This window comes from Arachis ipaensis, chromosome B2, assembly GCF_059453495.1.
Source record: "Arachis ipaensis isolate K30076 ecotype BB chromosome B2, ASM5945349v1, whole genome shotgun sequence".
NCBI classification, from domain to species: Eukaryota; Viridiplantae; Streptophyta; class Magnoliopsida; order Fabales; family Fabaceae; genus Arachis; species Arachis ipaensis.
In genome coordinates this window covers 14,806,119-14,830,743 of record NC_142437.1, presented here as the reverse complement: position 1 = coordinate 14,830,743, position 24,625 = coordinate 14,806,119, and the positions used below count along the sequence as shown (strand labels likewise).

Sequence of the window (24,625 nt, the reverse complement as noted above, 5' to 3'; positions counted from 1 at the left end):
ATTATTTTTAACAAAGGAGATAATAATGTCACTCTTATATTGATAATGACATTCTTTTTTAACTACATTTTTTTATTTTCTTCTAAAATTATCTATAATCTTTATGGATATGACAAAAAAGTATTAGAAAATATTGATATGACAAATATAGATTGAGGATAGTTTTAGAAAAAAATAAAAAAAAATAAAAATAAAAAAATGACGTTATCAAAACATTGTCATTTCTCTTTTAACAATTAAATAAATTCTAATTTTTGTTTAGTTGTATAGCTAACATCTAAAATACTGCAAAAGATAAATTCTAAACAAAATTTAAATATAACATAAGTCAAATTAGACCATGACATAAAAAATTGAGCTTATTACATGAAAAAAAAAAGGTCCTAACTACACTAATTATTGTAGATTTTGTACGGCCAATAGGGCTTGATGCTAAATAACATAAGTCAAAGGATTATGGTCTAATGGCTTTGTTGAAGAACTTGAACTTACAAAGGTAATTAAGGCAATTAATAATATTGTTTGTAGCACAAAAAAACGAGATGCCAACATTATATGATTATTTATTGGTAATTCTCTTAGCTAAATATAACAATTGCAAATGTAATAATGTGTTTTACATCTTAATAAAGTACACATTTTGAGCTAATGCAACAAAATCTTAATGTCACGATTAGTTAATAAAAAATATTTAGCTAAAATATGCCTTAAGAACACAAGAATATATTATTGATTGCTAACGGTATTTTTTAATTTGAGAGGTCAATGATTAATTTATTGTGGATCTAAATTCCATTTAAGCATTTGTTGTTAACTAATGAGTTGCTGCATACACGTAAATAGGAGTGGCAAATGAGTCTAAACCCGTTGGGTCAGCCAGCGTAATCCTCCAAAAAAGACGGACTGGGCTGAAAAATTGAGACTGTCACACATCAAAAGCCCGCCAAACCCGCACCGCTTAAACCGTGGATTTTGGCAAGTTTTGGCGGGGCAGAGCGGACTTCCCCAACGGGCTCAGTATTTTTTTGGCCAGGTGCATTTTTTTGCAAATTTTCTGTCCCAAAACTCAGCTTCCCCCAACCCGATCCGACCCAATAAAAATTCTACCGACCCTAATTGACCCTCCCTTACTCCCTCGGACTCACTCACTCAAACTCACAGCACACTGAGCCTTTCCCACAGTCACACTCACACCAGCCGTCGCTCCCAACCATGCTGCGTCCAGCATTCGGCGCCCCTACAGGTGCCATTGGCTCGTTACTCTTCTCTCACGCTAACACTCGCAGTCTCGCACAGTTGCACTCAGCAATCCTACACCACAGTCGCGGTGCTCCTCGTCATAGGTTGCTCCCTCCGTCGCTCCTCGGTCCTCCTGGGTTCTAGCCACCACCACTGCTCCGTCTAGCCATCGTCGTCGTTGCTTGTGGGTCCTGGGTTCCTGGCCATCGGCAATGCTCCTCTGTCCTCTCTGGGTCTGTCGTCTAGTCGTCGCCGCTGCTCCTCGTCTCCTCTGTCCTGGTCGTCGCCAGCTCACCGCTGTTATTCTGAATTTCTGGTATGTTAGTTTTTTTGTTAATGTTTTGAATTTTTTTATCTTTTTACAAAATAGTGTGCATGGTTAAATTAAACATTAGCATAAGTTTAGGTTTGTATCATATCAGAGATTTAGATAAGTTTAAGTTTGTTTGCTTTGATTAAATTTTACTGTTTTGACAAATCTAAAATCTTATGCAGATTTTTTTATTGTTTGTTGTGTTTTCTTTTGTTTGATCATGGTTTTAACTAAATCATAATGTATAATACTTGTTTTAACATTTACTTTTATTTCAGAAAATATGAATTTTGAAATTGTGAGTAATCTTGTTACTGCTGGAGCTGGTTTTGAGGCTGCTCAGGTCGAGGTTGATGAACCTAGTTCGAAAAGGGCCAGTCCAGCAACATCTGATATTTTTAAATTTTTTCAAAAAACTCGGTCCAAATAAGGATGTAGTAGAACGTTCTGAGTGTAAAGGATGCAAGAAGGTGTTTAAAGTTAGAGGTAAGCAATATGACACATCTACTCTAAAACGACATCTTGATAATTGTACTCAGATTAAGCATGTATTGGTGAGACTATAGCAGAATTGCAAAATAAAATGGGTTCACTTAAGATTGATTAAGGAGTCGCTAGGGATATGTTTGCTTCTTATGTAGTTGCAGGGGATAATCCATTCAATATGGTTGATGATAGGAGATTTAGAAATTGGGTGAAATATATAAGTTTAACTTTGAAACTTCCTACTAGAAATACGATTAAGTCTGACATAGTAAAAGTTCACAAGAGAGAAGCTACGAAACTTAAAAAAATTTTAGTTCCCATTCCAAATGGAATTTGCTTAACATATGATCTTTGGACATCCATGAACAATGAGGAGTTTAAATGTTTGACTGCACAATTTGTTGATGAGAACTGAAAATTACAGAGTAAAATTCTCAATTTTGTCATATGCCTCCTCCTCACACAGGATTTGAGTTGTCTTCTAAAATTTTTACGTTTTTAAATGAGTGGAAAATTGATAAAAAAAATTTTCTATTACTTTGGATAATGCTTCTTCTAATGATACTTGTGTTGATCACTTGAAAAATACTTTGGATGTGCATGATTCGTTGTTATGTGGTGGTGAATTCTTTCATGTTCGTTGCTCTACTCATATTTTAAATCTTATTATTAAAGATGGAACATAAATAGTTGGTGATGCAGTGCATAAGATTAGAGATTGTATTAAGTATCTGAGAAAATCTAAAAGTCGGATGGTTAAATTTAAATAATATTTTTCAAATATTAAGGGACTTGAGTATACAAATGCATTATGTTTAGATATTTCTACTAGGTGGAATTCACTTTATGCAATGCTTGCAAGTGCTATTCCATATAAGAAAGCTTTTGAAATGTATAAAGTGAAAGAAGTTGGATTTAGGAATATTTGTCCTTTATCAGATGAGTGAAAAAAAACTGAAAAGATATGTGATTTCTTGTTACCATTTTACGAAACTACTAAGTTAATGTCTGGAACTTCTTACTAACACTCAACTTGCATTTCTTACAAGTTTAGTAAATTCAGCTTATTTTGATGAATAGTCTGAAAAATGATGAAGTGCTTATAAAGACTATGGGAGAATAAATGATGATCAAGTTCAAGAAATATTGGGATGAATATAGTATTGTTCTTGTATTTGGGACAGTTCTTAATCCTAGATTTAAATTCAACACTTTGACTCATTGCTATAATGGAATTGATCCTATTAGTGCTAAAGACAAGATGGAGTATGTGAAGAGTATGTTATACAAGCTCTTTGAGGTTTATGACCACAGTTCCTCTACAATTGTAGAAAGTACTTCTCAAACTCCAAGAATACTTTCTCAAGCGATATCTTCTGCAATAGGAACTCAGCTTATTAAAATTATTGGTGTAAGTATTTTTTTTATATTACTCTACTTGATTATATGTATTTTTTATTGTTTATGTTTTTTTATTCATATATTGTTTGCGATTCAAAAGATTTGATGTCCCATAATCAAGAAGCTGAAGTGAAAAGTGGAAAGAATCAACTTGGTGTTTATTTGAGTGAGGCAACATTGTTTGCAATGATGCAATCATAGATGTTTTGCAATAGTAGAAAGACAATAATCATCATTGTTTTCAACACTATCACTAATGGTACAAGATTTGTTGAGCATTCCTATTACCACCGTGGCTTCAGAATCTACATTTAGCATGGATTCTCATGTTTTGAATAAGTATAGAAGCCGTTTATTGCTAGATAATGTTGAATTTGTGATTTCACTCGAAATTGGATACGTGAATATGCTGATTATGGTATAATTATATTTGTAACATACCTATTTGAGTGATTTTGTTCATTATTATGTATTATCTTTCTAATACATTTATTTACTTTTTTCTAGAGAAAAATTTAGATGAAGAAGATATTGCAAAAGGAGAAGCTTATTTTCAGGAGTTGGTTCCAATGATGTTATTGATCTATAAGAGAACGAAGATAAGAATTGAAGTTGTTCTAATTTAGTATTTTGAATTATGTTTTACGTTTGATTGATTATGTTCTGAACTTGTAGATGTTTAATTATATGTTTTGGACAATATTTATTTTGCTTTGGACAATGTTGGTTTTATTATTTTGTTTCAAAAAATTTGGTTTATGATTATGTTTATTATATATTTATAATTATAAAGACTTTAATGTTTGTGAATTTAGAAATTATAATTTTTTTATGTCTTTAGAAATTATAAATTTATTAAAATGGTTGTAAAATTATATATATTATTTAATACTTAATAGTAAAAAAAAAAAAAAAGAGATTTCGCCGGCTTTTGGCGGGGCGGGACGGGCTTTTCCGCTTGCCACCCCTACACGTAAAGCAGGATTTTAAACTCTCTGACACTTACTTACACGGTCTAGTATAGTGCTTTAACCATTAGATCAATCCAAATTAATTTTCTAAGAGCACACGATAAAAGTACTATTAATAAAAGTTTTTAAATATTTTTTTAATAATACAAAATAAATATATTAAAAATTTAATTTTTTTCATTTTTAATTAAAAAAATTAATATATAATCTTAACATATATATACTCTAAAGACATAAATTAATTAAATCCTTTTTAATATTATTCTAATATATATTTTATATATATCTTACGTATTATTGTATTGTTAGTTAATTAATAAGTACACATATGGAGCAATCAAATAAATAACCTATTATACACAAAATTATATGATGCAATCAAATAAATTAATTGACTATTATACACAAATTTTCCAGCCAGAAATTAAAGTAAGGTCAATGTAATAACGGTTAGCCGCCAAACAATATGAAAGTTCTAAACTCAGTAGCACAAAAAAAAAAAAAAATCCCTTAGGACATAGCTTCCAACAAGTTAGTAAAAGTTTTCTCCGGTACAATTGTCTCAATTATTGACTTATTGACACATCTCTTACATAAATTTTAAAAATTGAGAGACACCTTTTTTTGGGTGAAGATACTTTGAAATGTGGACAAGGAAAACAATACTAAAAGGTAGTTTGACTTGTAGGGATGCTTCACACTTTACACCATGTTCAATTTTTTTTTTAAATAATTTGTATTTTTTTTCTGATTTAATTTGCATTGAGGTCATGATTTCCATCCACCATTTTCTGTTTGGCTAGTTTAGTGTTACATTTATCTATAGCTCTTGGAAGTTATATCTATGAACTTTATTCTGCCAGCATTTGTGGACAACTCCATGCATCCCCCTTCTCCTTAAAGCTCATTTTGACTTAAACATTTTTTTCCTATTTATAATTCTAATTCCTTTTTTAAAAAAAAAAGTCTTTTAACACTTAGGTAGATTTCCAGTCCATACAAGGTTTTAATTGTATCAGGGTTATGTGTCCTAAAATAACACACTCAACAAGTTTTTTCTTTTTTTTTTTTTTGAATAAAAAAATATTTTGTGAAATTGGATAAAAATAAAATCTCACTTAAATAAATTAATATTGAAGTTAATAATAAATAAAATATAAATGTTCTTAAGATAGCTATTTTGATAATAAAAAGTTAATGGTGGAAGAGTTGTGTCCACAAGAATGTGGTGGTGGATACTTCCCTCTTAGCTGTATCTCACATATGTCTCAACATCTTATTATCTTAGTACATAGTAATAATGAATACCAAGTAGACCAAGTTTGAACGTATGTATATATCTCTATTTTGTTTTAAATTTAAAACATTTCTCTTTTAATCTCTAAATAGTGGTTAAAATTGTTAGAAAGGGTAAGAGAGAATAGTAGAGAAAAAAGTTTGCGTATATTCAAATTGTATGAAATAATACAAATATAGAAGGGTATTTATAGGTGTTAAGAGAATCGAAATAATAAAAATGTAATATTTTATAATAAATATTCAGATATACTAAATAATGTTAATTGATTTAATTGATTCTAATTATATTCTAACAAAAATATTTGCTTTTAATAACATCATTGCATCTGATCGATTATCATATGAGGAAAATAAGCAACTAAGTATAATTGAAATTAACTAAAAGATTTCAAATATGTGTAAATATATAAGATTCACTATAATAATAGTAACCAAAAACATATCTACACCATTAATTAGTACTCAGTAGAAACAATGTTTATGAGAAACATAATTGAAACTCACCCATATTTGAATAATATTTATAGTATTTATTTAGGAAATTATTTTTTTTTTCAATCAATATTAACAAACTTTTTTTAATTATAAATTTTAAATTTTAACCCTAATCCTAAACTTTAGCTTAGATCTTCCAAAAAATGAGAATTAAAAAATATTTTTACAATAAAAACTAACTAATATTAATTAATTAAAAATTAATTTTCTATATCATATATAATTTGACTATCATGCACAATACTAGTACAGGATCTGCTTTAATTAATGTAACATATTTTTAATTTCTTTTCTGTTATATGCTAAGCTTGGTAATCAAGTTTGGTATATTATTCTTGTGGTGTCATCGTCAATGATAAATCACAATTAGTAACTTCTCTTTACCTTAGTGGCAAGCACTACATGAGAGATCCGAGAAAAAATGAAATAATCCAATGATGTCAAAAACCTTCAAAAGAATCAAAACAAGAGTAAGAATATCAAAACTTTAACTTACTAATTAAAGGGTATATTACATGTGCCATCAATTTCCTTACAACTTTTTCTTAGTATCACTCTCATGTAGTCAATTAAGTAAAGTGAAGTGCCGCATCAACTTTAAGTATATAGTAGTAGGTTTTTAATTTGTCAAGGTTTTTAGTCATCTAATAAGATCAGACAAAAATAATTAGGTACATTACACGATGATAACACATTTTCCACAGTTTTATTAATAATCCCAATGCAAAAGCAATTAGATTTCTCTAATTTTAAGTAACATGAAGATGAAATAAAAGTGTAACATATCAAAAGAGTAGTAGACAAGTTCTTTTCCTTTCCAAAAAACCTGAGTTTGAGTATCAGTAATGGTATGTAGTGTGTATATAAAATAAAAATAAGTTACTAAATTAATAAAATATTGACCAATTAATATATAGTCATCACATAAAATAATATTTAAATATAAAATATATATATTAAAATAAATTAAATAACATATATATTTATACATAAATACATAATGATTGATTTGATAACTAATATCTAATATACATATAGTATTTTTTAAGTTAATATTTGTCTAGTTTCTTTTTCTGGTCGTTATTATAGGTATCTAAATTTATTATTAGGAATCTAACTAGTAACTCAGGTAAAAAAAAAGTAATTGAATATTGAATATAATTTTCTCTCTCATATCAACCAATCAATTATGAAATTGGTCATTTATATAAGATATATGTTAAAATTTACGGCGCACATAAAAAATAATTTAAATATATATCATATGCATTTATACACAAACACATAATGCTAATTTAATTTAGTGGTTAATTTTTTGTATGTCCATAATATTTTGTTTTCCGATATATTCAAAAAAAAATGTTATATACACAAAAAACTACAAATTAGTCTCTATGTATTTTTTTTTTAATTTATGCATGAAATGGAAACAATGCAATAACAATTGTTAATGCAATAACAATTGTTTTTGTGTAGTATTTTCGAAACATGTATTTTATATATATTAAGGGTATTTTTTCAAGTTCTATAGCATATATTTTATGAGTGACAAACTTATAACTCCCTTTCCAATCTTAATATTGAAACTGCACATTTATAATTTAATATAATAGATAAAAAAAAAAAAAAAACAATTGCTTCGGTACTTCTAGAAATTATATATAGAGTAAATTACTTTTTGTTGAGTATAATTTCATGCATGATAGATCTACAATAAATACTTTTAAAGTATAAAATCATTACATTTCTAGTTTATAATTTAACTCTCAGTTAAAATTGGACAAATCATTAAATATACTCTAAAATTATGCAAGTATTAATCAAGATTGATATTTCAATATAAGTAAAAACAATTCAATAAATTAATTATGTAGAATTTAATTCAAATATATATAATATTTCTTATTCAAATAAAATATACAAAGAGAGATTTATTGCATGCATAGAGTGCATAGTTAGATTCATCATACAACAATACATAACATAATGTGATTTATCTTCTAATTTTTGAAAATAGTTGGGAAAAAAATAATCTCTAGTTAAACTAGTATAATCCACCGTCAATTAGGTATGCGTTCATTGGTACAAGAATAGTTGATTTGTAAATTAGTAACATGCAGAAGAAACTTTAACTTGTTCAAAGAGACAACTAATTTTCTAATATATATGAGATGGAGACAACTTTAATAATTTTACTATTAAATAAACAAGCAAAATCCTACGTGTGAAAAGCAAGTTAGGAGCAGTGTAGAAAGTGGACTCACAAATCATGTGACCAAAGAAAGGATCTCCTTATTAGTACATAGAATATATATATATATTAGAAAAAATTTAGGAAATCAATATTTTTATTAAAATTTGGTTAATTAATTATAAAAAAAATAATTTTATATTATTAAATAAAATTTTATATCATTAAAAATACTAGTAATTATTAATTAATAGTTACAAATCATAAAATTTATTATTTTCCTAATATTCTTCTAAATATTCATGGTAATGAGTAACGACCCAACAAAAAAATAAAAATAAAATGAACAAATTAATTTTTCAAAAAAATTTAATAACTAATAAAATTTATTATTTTATTCAATATTTTTAGTTATTAATTTAATTTTTTAATTTAATAATTTAATAATATATTTTTAATTCACATTTTTAAATATTATTAACTAATTACTAACAAAAAAAAATACATTTTTTTAAATTTCTAACATTTTTTTTAATTTTTTTTATTTCTCTGTATATATGTATATTTAAAACATGTAATAATAATAATAATAATAATAATAATAATAATAATAATAGCGCTAGCGACAATAGTGTCATCTTAATAAACTTACGTATATATAAATTATATAATAAGAACCCATGAAAAATAATGCATGGACATATCAAAAGCTTTAGCCATCACTCTCTCTCTCTCTCCTAATCTTCTTTTGCTCTCTCTCTCTTCCAATCTTTTCTTCTGACTGCCATACATACATGGAAAACAAAGAGGTTGAGGGGAATGTTGTCTGGTTCGAAATCATTCATCATCTCGAATATGATAAGGCAGGATGAAAAGTGATTTCGGACCAGGCTTCATTCCCCTCAGCTATTATAGTCGGATTCGTATTATCTTCTTCTTCATTTCAAGTGTATAGAAAAATGGTCTCCTGCGGCAAAATTCAAGATTGAAGAAGGATTACACAAAAAGGGTATGCACTACTATGCATATGAAGGATAAATTGGTAATTGCAAAGCTTCCAGGTTCTACATATGAATCTTTTCAACTCCTTATTAATTACATTTCATATGTTGCTTACTCTGTTGATATTGATATGATGAATAGATGAATTGGATTTCAATGATAATTTCTTTTTTCAAAAGAGAAAAGAATAAAAAAATAAGAAATTATTGGTATTTGTTCTTCTATATATGTAGGCTTTTTACTTATATATATTCTGTTAGGAAATAGTCATCAATAATCTCATTAATCTTCTCCCAGATTCATCATAACATATATTTCATTAATTCTAAACTATTTTTACATAGCTTTGTTGTTCATATATACTTCAACTTTAAAATAAATAAATAAATTTAACAAATTAAAGGTCAGAGTTCTGCTGGTTTATTAAATTAATTTAAAAATGGTCCTTATTGTTGTTATTGTAACTAATTTTAAAATGATTAGCTAAATTAATTAGATAATTATTCATAAAACCAAAATAATAATCTCACATTCTCACATGAAAAAAGCAGTGTCCAGAAGACAAATTATTAAAGATATATATCAAATAATGGAAGGCTTTGTTAGGAACATAATGATGAGTCATCACCTAATGAATATTATAGAATTCAATATTTAATTAAAATTGACACACAATGATGATGATACAGTTAAAAGATATATTATTATTAGTTGAATGATTAGGTGTGGACGTGTGGTGCTGTTATGAACCCAATCATTTGTGACTTCTGAATTTGATTGAGAGTGTTCAATCTTCAACAGTAGTTGCATATTATTAATGTGGATACAGAGAAAAAATTGTGAAGCAATAGTTCTTAGAATAATGTAATCCAAGCCAGGACACACAGATTATTGCCAAACAGAAAAGACAGAAAATTGTAATTAGCTCTTACCTACACTCAAGGACACAAGAAAATCTGTTAAATCTTCAATTGTATGATTAGAGCTTCTTCTTCTTCTTTTTTTTTTTTTTTTTTTTTTTTTAAACTGCATGAATTGTATGATATTCGAACCCAATTTCTATAGCGGTTTGTTAGAGATTTACTATTTTTTTTTTATAACTAACAATTAGCCAATAAAATTAAAGTCATGGATAAAGAAATGCTAAGGGTTTAAATTGTTATTTGTAGAAAGAGAAAATAGATTTAAAGAAAAAGGTTAACTGGTTATTAATTAAAAAATTAGTTTCTAATGTTTTTATTTTATTTTGATATATAGTATCAATTATATTAAAATTTAAAGGAGAGTAAATGAGTCATAGTGAGAGAAATTTCTTATTCTAAAATTACAAAAGAATAATGTAAATGTCAAATATGTTTTTTTTTAATAAAAAATGCTATTTATACACTAAAATCAGCAATTAAAATCAGTCACTAGTGTATTTGTATATAAATACATGTGTAGTTTAATTTATTTTCAATGTGTATTTGTATTCTAACATGTATTTTATCTTGGTAGCTGATTTTGATGGCTGATTTTAGTGTATACGTAGATATTATGTGAAGAATAAATCTCTTTTATTTAAGTAAACGTAATTGAATAATATTATAAATATGTATTACATTGAGAATGAATAAAAACTAAACTCATGTATATATATAGTTGAGATTGTTGCATGATGGAATAATGAAGGGCATTTTGGATACTTTGGCATCATATTTGCAGGAATGGCAGCAAAATCAGGAACATCTAGTGATGTAAGTCTAGTCCAACAGATTCTGAAAGTATCACTTTTTAATTTCCATTCACTTCACCTTTGAATGAAAATTAAAAATCTACAGCACCTTCATTACCCTTTTTGGTTTGTGATAGAATAAAATATAAGATACTAATTAATAAACAAATACTAAAGATATATATAAGAGATATTAATGTCATTTAGGATTATCTATCAAATTCGAATCGACAATACTGAATTATTGATTAAATTATTCAATCAAAATTATATAATATTTAAAAATATAATTTAATTAAATATACTAGATTATTTAACGTTTTTGGGCTATTAATATACATAAAGTTAGGTGTAATATAACTAAACGCGGCATAAAGTGTGCGTTGAAAACCTGGTATGAACATACACTCGATTAGTTCTTAGTCAAAAGACAAAATCAGTCTACACAAGTTACAAGCCATAAATGTGACTTTGGTCGGTCAAAAGATTATTCTACCACTGTTCACACAAAGACTGGAAAAAAGGGTTGTAAATTAGAATAAATACATTATGAAAATGCTAGAATTTCTGCAAAGGTTTTATGTTATTGTGAATCTGTAATAACCGGCCAGAAATTTGATATAATATCCATATTACGGTCAAATTTAATATTTGATATGACTGTATAACTCGGTCAAATGTTATAATTCGTCTCTATATATCAAAATGAATATCATAACGTCTTAATATGATATTATTATTTTTTTGATATAAATTATTTTTGAAACGTAAGTGATAATTTTTCATCTCATATATAAAAGAGATAAGATATCTTATAAATCAAGAGAAGAGACATAATTTTTTGGTAAATTCTATGTTATTTTTATTGTGGTGTCTAAATTATTTAATTTATTTTTTAAAATAAAAAATATTTAAAACAAAAAATAAATTATTTAAAATTTATTAAATATTATTTATTTACCTTTTTTAGTAACTTAGACACAATGTTAAAGGTACCATAACATTTACCTAATTTTTTATATACTCACTAACTTGAGTATTGGAGTATCTTTTGCAGATACCTTCTCTCTTTATTTTGTCTGTAGTAAGGGTTTGAAACTGACTGCTGGAGGATGAGCTATATCCTAACTATCGCACGAGAACAAAGATAAAAAATATATAAAATTTATAAAAATAAAAACATCTAAACTTTAACTAAAATAAATTTAAAATCCAAACTTAATAAAGAAATTAGTACTAAACTTATTTGATAGTTTATTATACTGTTAATTAAAATTGACTGCTTAGTATTTTTAATATTATTTTTTTAATTAATAATCTTCAACATACTATATAGACACATAAAAAAGAAAAATAAGATTATGTGATGCACAATTTGTTGCAAAAATTAAGGTTTAATAAGAATCTGTCTAACAGTATAAACACCAAAAATAATTTTTTATAATCTGTACGATTAAATAGGCAATATCAAAGATACTCCAATAACAAATATAATGACAGAAAGTAAATAATCAAACACCTGAATTTTATCGTGGAAAATCCCCCCCAAAAGAGGATAAAAAATTTACGGGACATAATCCAGTAAAATCTTCCACTATCAAAATAATGGGTACATAATCAGTTTTCCTAGTAGCATTAGAGCATCTCAACAATCAACAAAATACATCATCAAAATTGATGAAATCAACATAAACCCTCCATAAAGTGGGTATCTCAAATCAAACAAAAAGAGAAGGCAATACAACTAGCAAGTTATATTCTAATGTTCATCTCTACACCAGGAATAACATACTAAAATTTCATAAAAAATGGAGCAAATTTACTGATTTAATCGAATCAAAATGACATGCCATTTTCCCCTAAATTTTCTTCTTCTCTCCATGGAAGCTCCTTGTTCATTTCTTTGTTTTTTTTCAAATGAGAGTTTCAAAACTCTCTCTCTCTCCCTTAGTGGCTTAAAAGCCACTTTATTTATTTATTTGATTTTAACTTGTGGGCCCTATTTAGTTGAAAACCCACCAACAAATCTTCCCTCACCAACTCAAGTGGAAATAGGCTGCTCCACCAAGCCTGTCTTCTCTTTGTAGGAATCAAACTTCACTGCAGGTAAACCCTTAGTCATCATATCTGAACCATTATCATCAGTATGGATCTTCTCAAGTGCATATGACTTTATCTCAAGTGCTTGACGTATCCAATGATACCTCACCTCTATGTGCTTCGATCTGGAATGAAACGTCAGATTCTTGCTGAGATGGATAGTACTCTAACTGTTACAAAATAACACAAACTTCTCTTGATTGATGCCTAACTCTTGTAGAAATTTCTTCATCCACAAGAGTTCCTTAGAAGCTTCAACAATAACAATGTATTCTGCCTCTGTAGTAGACAAAGCAATACATTTTTGAAGTTGAGATTGCCACGACATAGCTCCCCTGCAAAAGTCATCATATAACCAGAAATAGACTTTCTTGAATCAAGATCTCTAGCCATATCCACATCTGTGTAACCATCCAATATAAGTTGGCCACTCCCAAAGCATAAAACAAACTCTGGAAGTGCCATTAAGGTATCTGAGAATTCACTTCACTGCTTGCCAGTGTTCCTTGTCAGGATTAGAGAGAAACTGACTAACAACTCCAACAGTATGAGCAATATCCGGCCTAGTGCAAACTATAGCATACATCAAACTGCCAACTGCAGATGCATATGGAATCTTCTTCATTTTTGCTTTCTATTTCTTACTTGTAGGACATTGCCGTGAACTCAACTTGAAATAACTAGCAAGTGGAGTACTAACAGGTTTGGAATTATTCATATTAAACCTCTCTAAAACCTTCTCAATATACTTCTGCTGCGATAACCACAGTTTTCTTTTCCTCCTGTCACGAGTGATACTCATGCCAAGGATTTTTTTTGCAGGACCCAAATCATTCATAGCAAATGATCTGTTCAAGTCTTTCTTAAGATTTTCAATCTTCTTAGTGTCATGACCAACAATCAACATATCATCAACATAAAGCAAGATAATTATAAAATCACCATCAGAGAATTTCTTAACATACACACAATGATCTGAAGAAGTCTTACTATACCCATGATCTTCCATAAAGGAATTAAACTTTGTATACCACTGTCTTGACGCTTGCTTTAGCCTATATAAGCTCTTCTTCAACTTGCATACAAGATGCTCCTTTCCTTTAACCTCGAAACCCTCTGGTTGCTCCATATAAATTTCTTTATCTATGTCACCGTGAAGGAATGCAGTCTTCACATCAAGCTGCTCAACCTTTAAATTCAAGCTAGCCGCCAATCCAAGTACAACTCGAATAGAGGACATCTTCACAATTGGAGAAAAAAATCTCCTCAAAATCAGTACCTTTCTTTTGCTCAAAACCTTTCACAACCAATCGAGTTTGTACCTTGGCCGTGAGACATTTTCATCCGCTTTTAATTTGAACACCCATTTATTCTTGAATGCTCTCTTATCCTTTGGTAGCATCACCAATTCAAATGTATGATTCTCATGCAAGGATTTCATTTCTTCTTGCATGGCCTTCAACCAATCTTCCTTATGCTCATCAGACATAGCTTCCTGATAGCTCTTTGACTCCCCAATCTCAGTCTTCATCACATACTCATAAGAAGAGTATTTCTGAGAAGGATGACGCTCTCTAGTAGATATTCTCAATTCAGGTTCAACTGGTGGTTTAGGTAGAACTTCAACATCTGGTGGAACTTCGGCATCTGGCACCTCAGGTTGAGGTGTAGGTTCATCATACAAATCATCACCATCATTATCAATTTGTACATCTCCCCCATCAACAGGAGGTCTAGTGGAAAGACCAAGTTCATCATCAGCAGAACGTCTAATAGTTATTGTTAGCTTATCTATCTTCTCAAGGTCTTCAATAGTTTGGTCTTCAAGAAAAATCACATCTCGACTTCTAATTATTTTCTTACTCACCGGATCCCATAATCTGTAACCAAAGTCTTCGTGACCATAACCCATGAAGATATACTGCTTTGACTTTCCATCAACTTTGGACCTTTCATCTCTTGGAATGTGAACAAAAGTCCTGTAGCGGAACACTCTCAAGTGACTATAGGAGACATCTTTCTCTCTTCAAACTTTCTCTGGAACATCACTATTTAGTGGAACTGAAGGAGAAAGGTTGATCAAATCTACCGCAGTCCTCATCGTTTCACCCCAAAAGGATTTAGGCAACTTTGCATGAGAGAGCATACACCTGACTCTATCATTAATAGTACAATTTATTCTCTCTGTAACTCCATTATGTTGAGGATTCTTAGGAACCGTCTTCTCAAACTTGATCCCATGTCCTTTATAATACTCTTCAAAGGGACCCCTGTATTCACCACCATTATCTGCTCAAACACATTTCAGTTTTTTTCCTGTTTCTCTTTCAACACTTGCATGAAAGTGTTTGAAGATATCGAACACCTGGTCTTTAGATTTCAAAACAAAAACCCACACTTTTGGAGAATAATCATTAATACAAGTAACAAAGTATGATGCACCGCCTAGTGTCTTAGCATCCATAGTGCAAACATCAGTGTGAATTAAATCTAGAAAATGTGATCTCCTATGAGATCCAAAACTATGAAATGATACTCTAGCATTCTTTTCAACAAAACAATGAGTACAAGTACTTAAAGTTGTACCTTTCACGAGAAGTGAGTGCTTCTTGGCTAAGACGCTTAGTTCTTTCTCACTCAAGTGACCAAGACGTATATGTCACAAATCAGAAAAGGAATCATCAGTTACGTTCACATCTTTTTTGCACAACTTTGCTTGCAACCAGTAGAAAGTAGTGAGACTATTGTCTTCTTTAACAGCAATGAGAGCTCCTTTGGTAATCTTGTATTTTTCACTAGCAAAGGAAGTGCAATACCCCTCTTGATCCAATGCCTTCACTAAAATAAGATTGAACCGCATATCTGGCGCATGCCTAACATTCTTCAACTGCAACTATATTAGTTTCAAGCCACATATCACCCATACCAATGATATCACACACTCCTTTATCTCCTAATTTGATATTGCCAAAATTTCCAGCAGTATAGGAAGTGAAAAATTCACGCTTCGAAGTGATATGGCATGAGGCACCAGAATCCATAATCCAAGTGGAATCATCACAGACAAGATTCACATAATTTTCATTATATGTGATAAGAACATCTTCATAAACAGCAGTAGTAGTTTCTTTATCACTATCTTTACCTTTGTCTTCATTTCTTTTCCTTGATTGTTCTCTTTTCAAGAACCTACAATATCTCTTGATATGCCTCGACTTGCCACAATAGTGACAAATGAACTCCTTTCTTGGTTGGTACTTTTCTCTTGACTTGCTACGACTCTCTGACTTGTCAAAACTATGAAGTTTTCTACTTTGACTTCTCCCCCGTGACTCTGAAATAAGTGCTTCTGATTGGGAGGAGGCATTAATCAAATCTCGTTCTCTTCTTTTGCCTTCTTCATTCAACATGTTTAACAATTGTTAACGTTAACTTTTCTTTTGGAGCTGAGTTAGTTATTGTCACAACCAGAACTTCCCAACTATCAGGCAAAGAGCTCAACAACAACAAGGCTTGCAACTCATCATTCAAAGTGATTTCATTATTTGCCAGTTGGTTCACCGTCTCTTGAAAAATGCTCAAGTGCTCTGGCATTGATTTACCTTTAATATACTTTATATTGACATGCTTCCTAATCAAGAATGCTTTGTTTTATACATTCTTCCTCTCATATAACTCCTTTAATTTCTTCCACATCTTCTTGGTTTTCGTTTCGGTGTCAACATGTGGATACACGCTAAGATCAAGCCATTGTCTAATCAAAGCAATTGCCTTCCGATTCAACTTCTTCCATTCAGCATCAGATTTAGTACCTTTGGATTTATCCCCCCTCCACAAGATCATACAAGTCCTTTCTATACAACATATCTTCCATGAGGGTCTTCCAAATCGAGTAATTTTGGAAATTCAATTTGACCATATTTAGCCTATGAGTATTTTCCTCCATTTAATCGCACAAAGATAAACAACCAAAGCTGTAGATACCACTTTGTTAGGAAAATTGAGGTTCAATAAAAACTTGTCTAATAGCAGAAGCATCAAAAATAATTTTTCTACAATCTGTGCGTTAAATAGGCAATACCAAAGATACTCTAAGCAGCAAATATAATGGCAGAAAGTAAATAATCAAACACCAGAATTTTACGTGAAAAAATCCCCAAAAGAGGGACAAAAAACTCACGAGACCTACTCCAGTAAAATCTTCCACTATCAAAATAATGGGTACACAATCAGTCTTTTTAGTAGTACTAAGACATCTCAACAATCAACAAAATATATCATCAAAATTGATGGAATCATAAACCTTCTATAAAGTGGGTATCTCAAATCAAACAAAAAGAGAAGGTAATACAACTAACAAATTATATCCTAATGTTTATCTCTACACCAGAAATAACATACTAAAATTTCATAAAAAATAGAACAAATTTACTAGTTTAATCGAATCAAAATGACGTATCATTTTTTTCTAAATTTTCTTCTTCTCTCCGTCAAGCTCCTGTTTTGTTTCTTTCTTTCTTTTTCAAATGAGAGTCTCAAAACTCTCTCTCTCTCCGTTCGTGGCTTAAAAGTCACTATTTATTTATTTATTTTAACTTGTGGACTCTATTTAATTTGGAAACCCACCAACACAATTAATATAAACACATAAAAACAAAAATATTATCAAATGCATAATCAATATAGGCACAAAAACTAATAAGTACAAACAATAAATAACTTTTTTATTTATATAATTTTTTTCCTATATGATAAATCAATATTGTTTTCATATTACTGACCATAATCAAGAGTTTTAATCACCTTCATAACTTGCTTCTGAGTTCCACATTCCCAAATATTAATCACTAACAGTCTATAACATAACTTGAACGATTTCATATTTTTATTGTAACAATTTTTGTGGTTTACCACTTTACCTACCCGGGAAGCAGAATTTGAACATGACTTGCCTAAGGGCACCCATTTAGTATTGAATGGGAGAAGAACAGATAAAAAAAGAAAAGGTGATTTACAGTGATACCAATATTATTGTTTTTGTATTCTGCGAAAAGGTTTTTAGTCACAAAAGAATATGTTTCGAACTTTGAGAAAAGCTTTTTCGTAAGACAAATAATAATTAAAAAATATTTTGCAACTGAAGAAAGTTTTTTTAGAAAAATAATTAAAAAAAAACACATTTTAAGCAACGTGCAAAAAATTCTCAAATCCATATTCATGTCATTTTCGTATGTGATTCATTATGTGGCACTTCACACAATAATCAGTTAGATAAGGGTGTCAAATGATAATGTTAAGTTATCTAATAAATCTTTCACCAAATGAGATAATCGATTCGTTTTATCTAAATAAATATATTAAAAATGTCAAATCATTCTTCTTGTTAGCAAATAGGACAAGTATGTGAAAAAGTAGGTTGACTTGTCAAAAAAAAAATATTTTTAAATTAAAATTAAAATTAAAATTTTCAACTTTTAATTCTCATTGTCTATTTTTTTACTTTAAACAAGTGAAAATAAAAAATCTAATCCAAGAACAAAAATCAAAATAGAATGGATTTACAGATGTTTCAAAAAAATAGAAATGAAGGAATTGATGACATGATAAGGTCATTTTGAAAGGAGAGAAACGGGTTAATGGTGGTGGCATGCATGTGAGAGTGAACAATAACGAGAAAAAACGTGCTTGTATGATTTAGTAATTTGTAATCTTTTGTTTGTAACGATGTTTGTGTTTGTACATCTTTTAAATTTGTTTGTTGTATTTAAAGGTTTGTGAATGGTTTAGAGAAGGAAGGTTAAATTTATGCTCACTATTTTAAAATTTTTTTTTGTTATTTGTTTTTGATTGAATTGGAGTTTAATTATTGTTAAGTTTGTCAAGTTAAAATTTTAGAAAATAATTTTATTTTATTTATGTACGATGTATTAGGAATAGAGTAATTTTTTGTTTTTGAACCGCTGTAACTCTGTGATGTAAGTAATACAGGAAACATTTTTATGTTGTCTCATATTGAAAGAAAACAAAAAAGAGTAAAAAAAGGAAAATTACACAACTATCAGTAATGGATCTAGAAAATTTTGAGTGGGGACAAAATATACATAATATAATAATAATTTTTATAATTATACTTTGTTATTATAAAATATAATTAGTCGTTAAATTATCTAACCAACAAATTAAAATACTAAAATAATAATTTAAATAATAATATATAAGTTAAAATTTTATTTTTTTGATTTTATATTTTAAAAAGATGAAATACAATCAAATCTAAAATTTCATTGTCAATACAATCAAATATCTCTCTTTTTTATATATATCGTTAATAATTATTTAAAAATGCATCTCTTATACGATTACAAAATCGATTCTTTATAATATTCATATTTAAAAAAGTTTTTTAACTAATGTTGTCAAAAAAAAAAACTAAAGTTAACTTAAAAAAAATACCAATGAATAGACAGCATTATTTTGATTTTGTTATTTTATTATTATTATTATTATTATTATTATTATTTATATAAATATTTTTTATTTAATAATCAATAATATAATATTAATATTTTTATTAGTTATTTTTAATTTAATATTAAAATTAGTTTAACAAGATAATCTATTTAATTTGCAATTAATTTAATAGAATAATTTTATATATTTATAATCAAATCTAATAAAATATTGAGTTGAATTCTATTGACTATTAAATATTTTTATTGTTTTAAAATTAAGATGCTAACCTAGCGGTAATTTATAGAAGAGAGAATAATATTTTAAAACATATTATTTTAAACGAGTAAACAATCAAAATAGTGTTGAAAAATTTACATCTCTAATAAAAAATAACTCTAAAAGGTGTTAACAACAAATAAGTCCCGAAGAACTAGATATATATTAAATATATATTCTAAAAAAACACTTTAGATGTCATATTTTGATGTAATTTTTTATAAGTAATATTAAAAAATAAGATCTTTTCATTCTCAAAAATTTATAATTTTATGTCAACTGAATTTTTTTAAAAATTTTTAATTGTGAATGATTAATTTTTTTGAAAAATAAAAAAAAATCTAGAGATCAAATTTGCTCTAAATATTTTTGTGCATCTTCTAAATATTTATTCAAACGTTAACAAAATAATTTAGATTAAATGGATATGTCATTTATTAAATACGAAAGTTTTTTATCACTTTTAATAAATATAATATTTATTAGTCATTTTTATCGCAATTTTTAAATCATTCAACGATTATTTTGTCTAAATTTTTTGGATATCAAATTAGTAGTTACCTTTGTTTTGAATAAATAATCAAATATATATAATATATATACACGACACAATAATAATATTCACTAAGTATATAAACAGATTTTTTAAAATTTTAGGTTTATTTATTAGTTACAATTATAAAATAACAAATTTATAATTATTTCACCCCTTCTTTTCAAAGGTTATTATAACAAATTCATTTGAATCTTGAATTATATTACCATTGGTTTTTATATAATTAAAGTTGATGATGAGTAAAGTTCAATTATAATGGGTCAAATTGAATTATATAATGGGGCAAATAAATTTTATTACTATATTAGTTAAAAGATTTTTAAATTTCACTCGGGGCACTTGCCCCACTTCCTTGAACATGAATTCGTTCCTGCAGCCATGTATTCTTATTCAACCATCTTGTACACTGTAACCTACATATAGTCTTTCCCATAACAATAGATGAATTTTTACTATTTTTCACAAAAATTACAAACACCAATTTTTCTAGGATTCAATCCAATCCTATCTGGGATAAACCCAACTTCTACCCAAGTTAGATTTGACTAGATTTACTCCCTAAACTTTCAACCACTAAGTTATCACTCAACTTAGTAAGGGAATCCTCTTAGGATCATGATACAACCAATAAGTACTCACCCAACTTAGCAAGAGAATCCCCTCGGGATCATGTGTACAAAACAGGATAACATACAAAAGAATTTTGACATAATTTTCTGAATTTTTCTTATAACTCTCTTTACCTTCAATGGCTTTTACTGATTCCTTATTTATAGCCTTTTTTCATTGAAATGAAACAAAGAAAGATGAACACTAAAGAACAGAAACTTTAATATAAACTCATGAAGAAGAAGAAGGGTTAGCTTGAAAGTTATGAAAACCCAAACTTATGTGCTCATTCCTTGAATCAATCTCTGGCCGTTTGCCCCTTTAATAGGGGAGTAAAGCTTTCAAAGTCTAAACCTTAGTTTAAAAAGTTGACTTCTTCTCCAAACACAGTAACAGCGTAGAAGAGAGATAACACAGTAGCAATGAATAAAGTTTACATGCATTCTTACCTAGCTTCTTCTCTTTCTTTCTTTTTAAAATTTCTTCAAGGATCTGAGCTATTCATTAATACTTTGGCTCCAAGTTTGATTCTTAACCCTTGATTTGTAACAGAATTTCATAACCTCCAATTTCTTCTATTTTTTATTTTGGTGCTTGAGGGAGGATTGCATCTTTAACAAGCTACTTAATGAAGCACAAAAACAAAAATTATTTTTTGAATCACCTTGGATTTGATCATTATTTTTTTGTTGCCCTAACCTCTGACTTTCTTTTTCTTTCTTTTTTGTTTCTTAATTTTGGTAATTACTTTTTTCTTGGTTTGAGTCCTAATTAGAGCTTTTTTTTTCTTGCTTGTTCTTGAAGTAATCACATGGGTGGAAAAAAGAGAAGTGGGAGACTTGATTCGGTTACAATTGCTTTAGTTCAAATAGAAACGTGTTGTTATGGTTAGTGATCATCAACTATTCTCTTGGACCATGATTGATTGGTGTAACATCCTCACTATCAGAATGTCACGCTTCTAGCTGCGCCACTCTGATAGCTCGAAAATTACGACAACTTTTACAATATTTAAAACTAAAATATGAGCCTGTTTAAAACTTAAACCGTATAATCGCTCAAAAGACTTTTTTTTTTTAATAAGTAAGATACCTCCATACGAATATCAATACTTACAAAGGATATATATATTATATACATAAAATTAATTTTACAAATATTACATAATCCAAGTTTCTATCCCTCTTATAAAACTTGTAAGGATAAAAGTGAGGGAAAAAAATAACTAATATAACACAACATAGCATTTAAACAGAAACGAATTAACTAAGCTCTTCCGAACTTCGTCGTCCATAACCTGAAAAGAAAAGACCTATAAGGGAGTGATAACATCGTCCTCAAAAGGGTTCTCACTATAGGGTTACAGAATTGCTATAATAAGATACGAAAATAAAACTGTTTTTTAAAGTACAGTAATTAATAACCGCCTTATGCTTCTTTTCAAAAGTCAAAGATTTAATATTCAAAATTCGAAATCCTTTCTAAAAGGAAAAGCTATTTTTAATATTGTAAAAGTCGTCATAATTTTCGAGCTATCAGAGTAGCACAGCCGAAAACGTGACATTTTGATAATGAGGATGTTACGATTGGATTGAATATTTATGGGTCTGAATCACTTTAAGGCTTTGTTAATTTGTTATTGGGTCTATTTTAATTTTAATAATCTCCTGCATAATAAACAAACTAATCAAACACATAATTACATTTTTAAACTCAAAATAATAATATTTGGTCATCATCCAATAATTGTTATTATTTTTTTAAATTTAATAGTATTTTATGCCAATTTGGCATTTAGAGGTTCAAATTATAAAAAAAAAAAAACAAGAGAAAATCAATCTCGGCTTTTATACTTTAAAAAAAATTACTAATCCATTTAACTAATTCGGCCCATCAAACACTACGAGTTAAGCAATACGAATTTGGTGAATTTTCTATTTTAGCGAGCTCAAATTTCTATTTTAACTTGCTTTTTTTTGTTGAGTTAGGTGGGCTGACTCGACTAATCATGACCCGTTTGCACTCATAGAACCATCTACAATTTTTTTTACCAGCCAAACGAAGGCTTTGATAAAATTTATTAGAGAGGTATTTGTATTTTTTCTTTAAAGTATAAATATTTTACTTTATATTTGGTAATTAAGAAGATTAATTTTATTATATTTTTAATGTAAAATAATTTTATATATACATCTAACTATATAATCTCACGTCAAAAAATAACTATTTTTTATATTGACTGGGTTAATAGTCATATAAAAAACAAATATGACTAGATAAATACACAAAATATTTTATATTATCAGTGTATTAAAATTAAACTCTTTACAAAAATATTAAGTGTTAATTTATATTAGCTTTTTTGAGTGAAAAAATATTTTTTTTTTAAAAAAATAAAGTACTTTTATTTAGTTTTAAACCTATTTAAATACTTCTTTTAGAAAAAGTACTTTTATTGAAAAAAAAAAAGTAAATATTTGCTTTTTCTAAAAGTCAATAATACTTTGCTTTTAAAAAAAATAGAAACAAAATATGTTTTTTAATTTAAAAATTCTTTTTAAAAAGTCTATCCAAATGTAAAATAGTTTTTATTTATTGAAAAGAAATCTTTTTAAAAAAAATAAAAAAATAAGTACTATTTTTAAAAACTAATCCAAACTGACCCAGGTGTTTTGCATATTTTATTTGAGTTTAAACTTCTCTATTCAATTCTCACACCTTTTTGAAGAACAATCTAATTTAAAGTTCTTTTGCTACTTGGAGGGCTAGCATCGCCATCAACCTAGTAAGTCAGCCATGACCTTTATATTTAGATCCTTGATATTTAATAAAATTATTAGTTGATTTTTGGTATTTAGAATTTGTACACTAACAATTTTTAAATAAATTTTAATTTGATTACAAATTATGCGCTAATTATTCTCAAAAAAATTACATACCGTCAAATTTACTGACAGAACCATCCAACGGTAAATAGGCACCACAAAATATAACATGGTGCCAAAATTACCGTCGAAATTAAGCAACTTCTCTTTCTTTTTTTGTCGTATTAAATATTAATTGCAAAATCTGCCATTAATTAGCGTCGGATAAACTAACACTTAATATTTTTGTAAAGAGTTCAATTTGTCAAAATATGTTAATAAACTAGAGTAACCTTTCAGTGATTGCTTGTAATATTGCACAATTTAACAATATATGGTGATGCTACAAAAATTGGAAACAAGTAAGAGGATATGACGAAAATTGAATCTGAGACTAACCTTGATCTTAGCCAACATAATCTTGAACCTGTCGAAGTCATTGAGGGATGCCCTTCTCTTCTGGACAATGAGTTTCCTCCCCCAAGAGCTCTTCTCCCACTTGTTCTTGACATCTGAACAATAATAACAAGATTTGATAAATGTAATGCTTTGTTAATATTAATATACTAACAAACTCAAAATCACTCGATGTGAAAAACAACTTTTTAAATTGTGACTTTATTCAAAGTTAATAACGATGCTAACTATCTCATATC

At 28.2% G+C, this 24,625-nt stretch overlaps 1 protein-coding gene and 1 long non-coding RNA gene across 12 annotated transcripts in view; one reads left to right on the top strand and one right to left on the bottom strand.

Moving 5' to 3' along the window:
* Positions 1-9,100: 9,100 nt before the first annotated feature.
* LOC107626907 (putative aquaporin NIP7-1) overlaps positions 9,101-24,625 on the top strand; it is a 27,876-nt gene continuing 12,351 nt past the window's right edge. For 2 of the 11 annotated variants that reach the window (XM_021115542.2, XM_088506401.1), the window contains exon 1: positions 9,101-9,456. Coding sequence is in view for 9 of the 11 variants with exons in the window: in XM_016329800.3 (XP_016185286.2) it covers positions 9,417-9,456; positions 11,102-11,133 (72 nt within the window). In the remaining 2 variants the exon portion in view is untranslated. Of the gene's footprint in view, positions 9,457-11,038; positions 11,134-21,909; positions 21,993-24,625 lie in introns of all 11 variants that reach the window. The other 9 variants (XM_088506400.1, XM_088506399.1, XM_021115540.2 and 6 more) reach the window with 9 other exon arrangements.
* The window catches only part of LOC110268723 (uncharacterized), a 570-nt gene continuing 308 nt past the window's right edge, over positions 24,364-24,625 (bottom strand). Inside the window, exon 3 of the long non-coding RNA XR_015905459.1 lies at positions 24,364-24,481. This is a non-coding gene — a long non-coding RNA (uncharacterized LOC110268723). The remainder of the gene's footprint in view (positions 24,482-24,625) is intronic.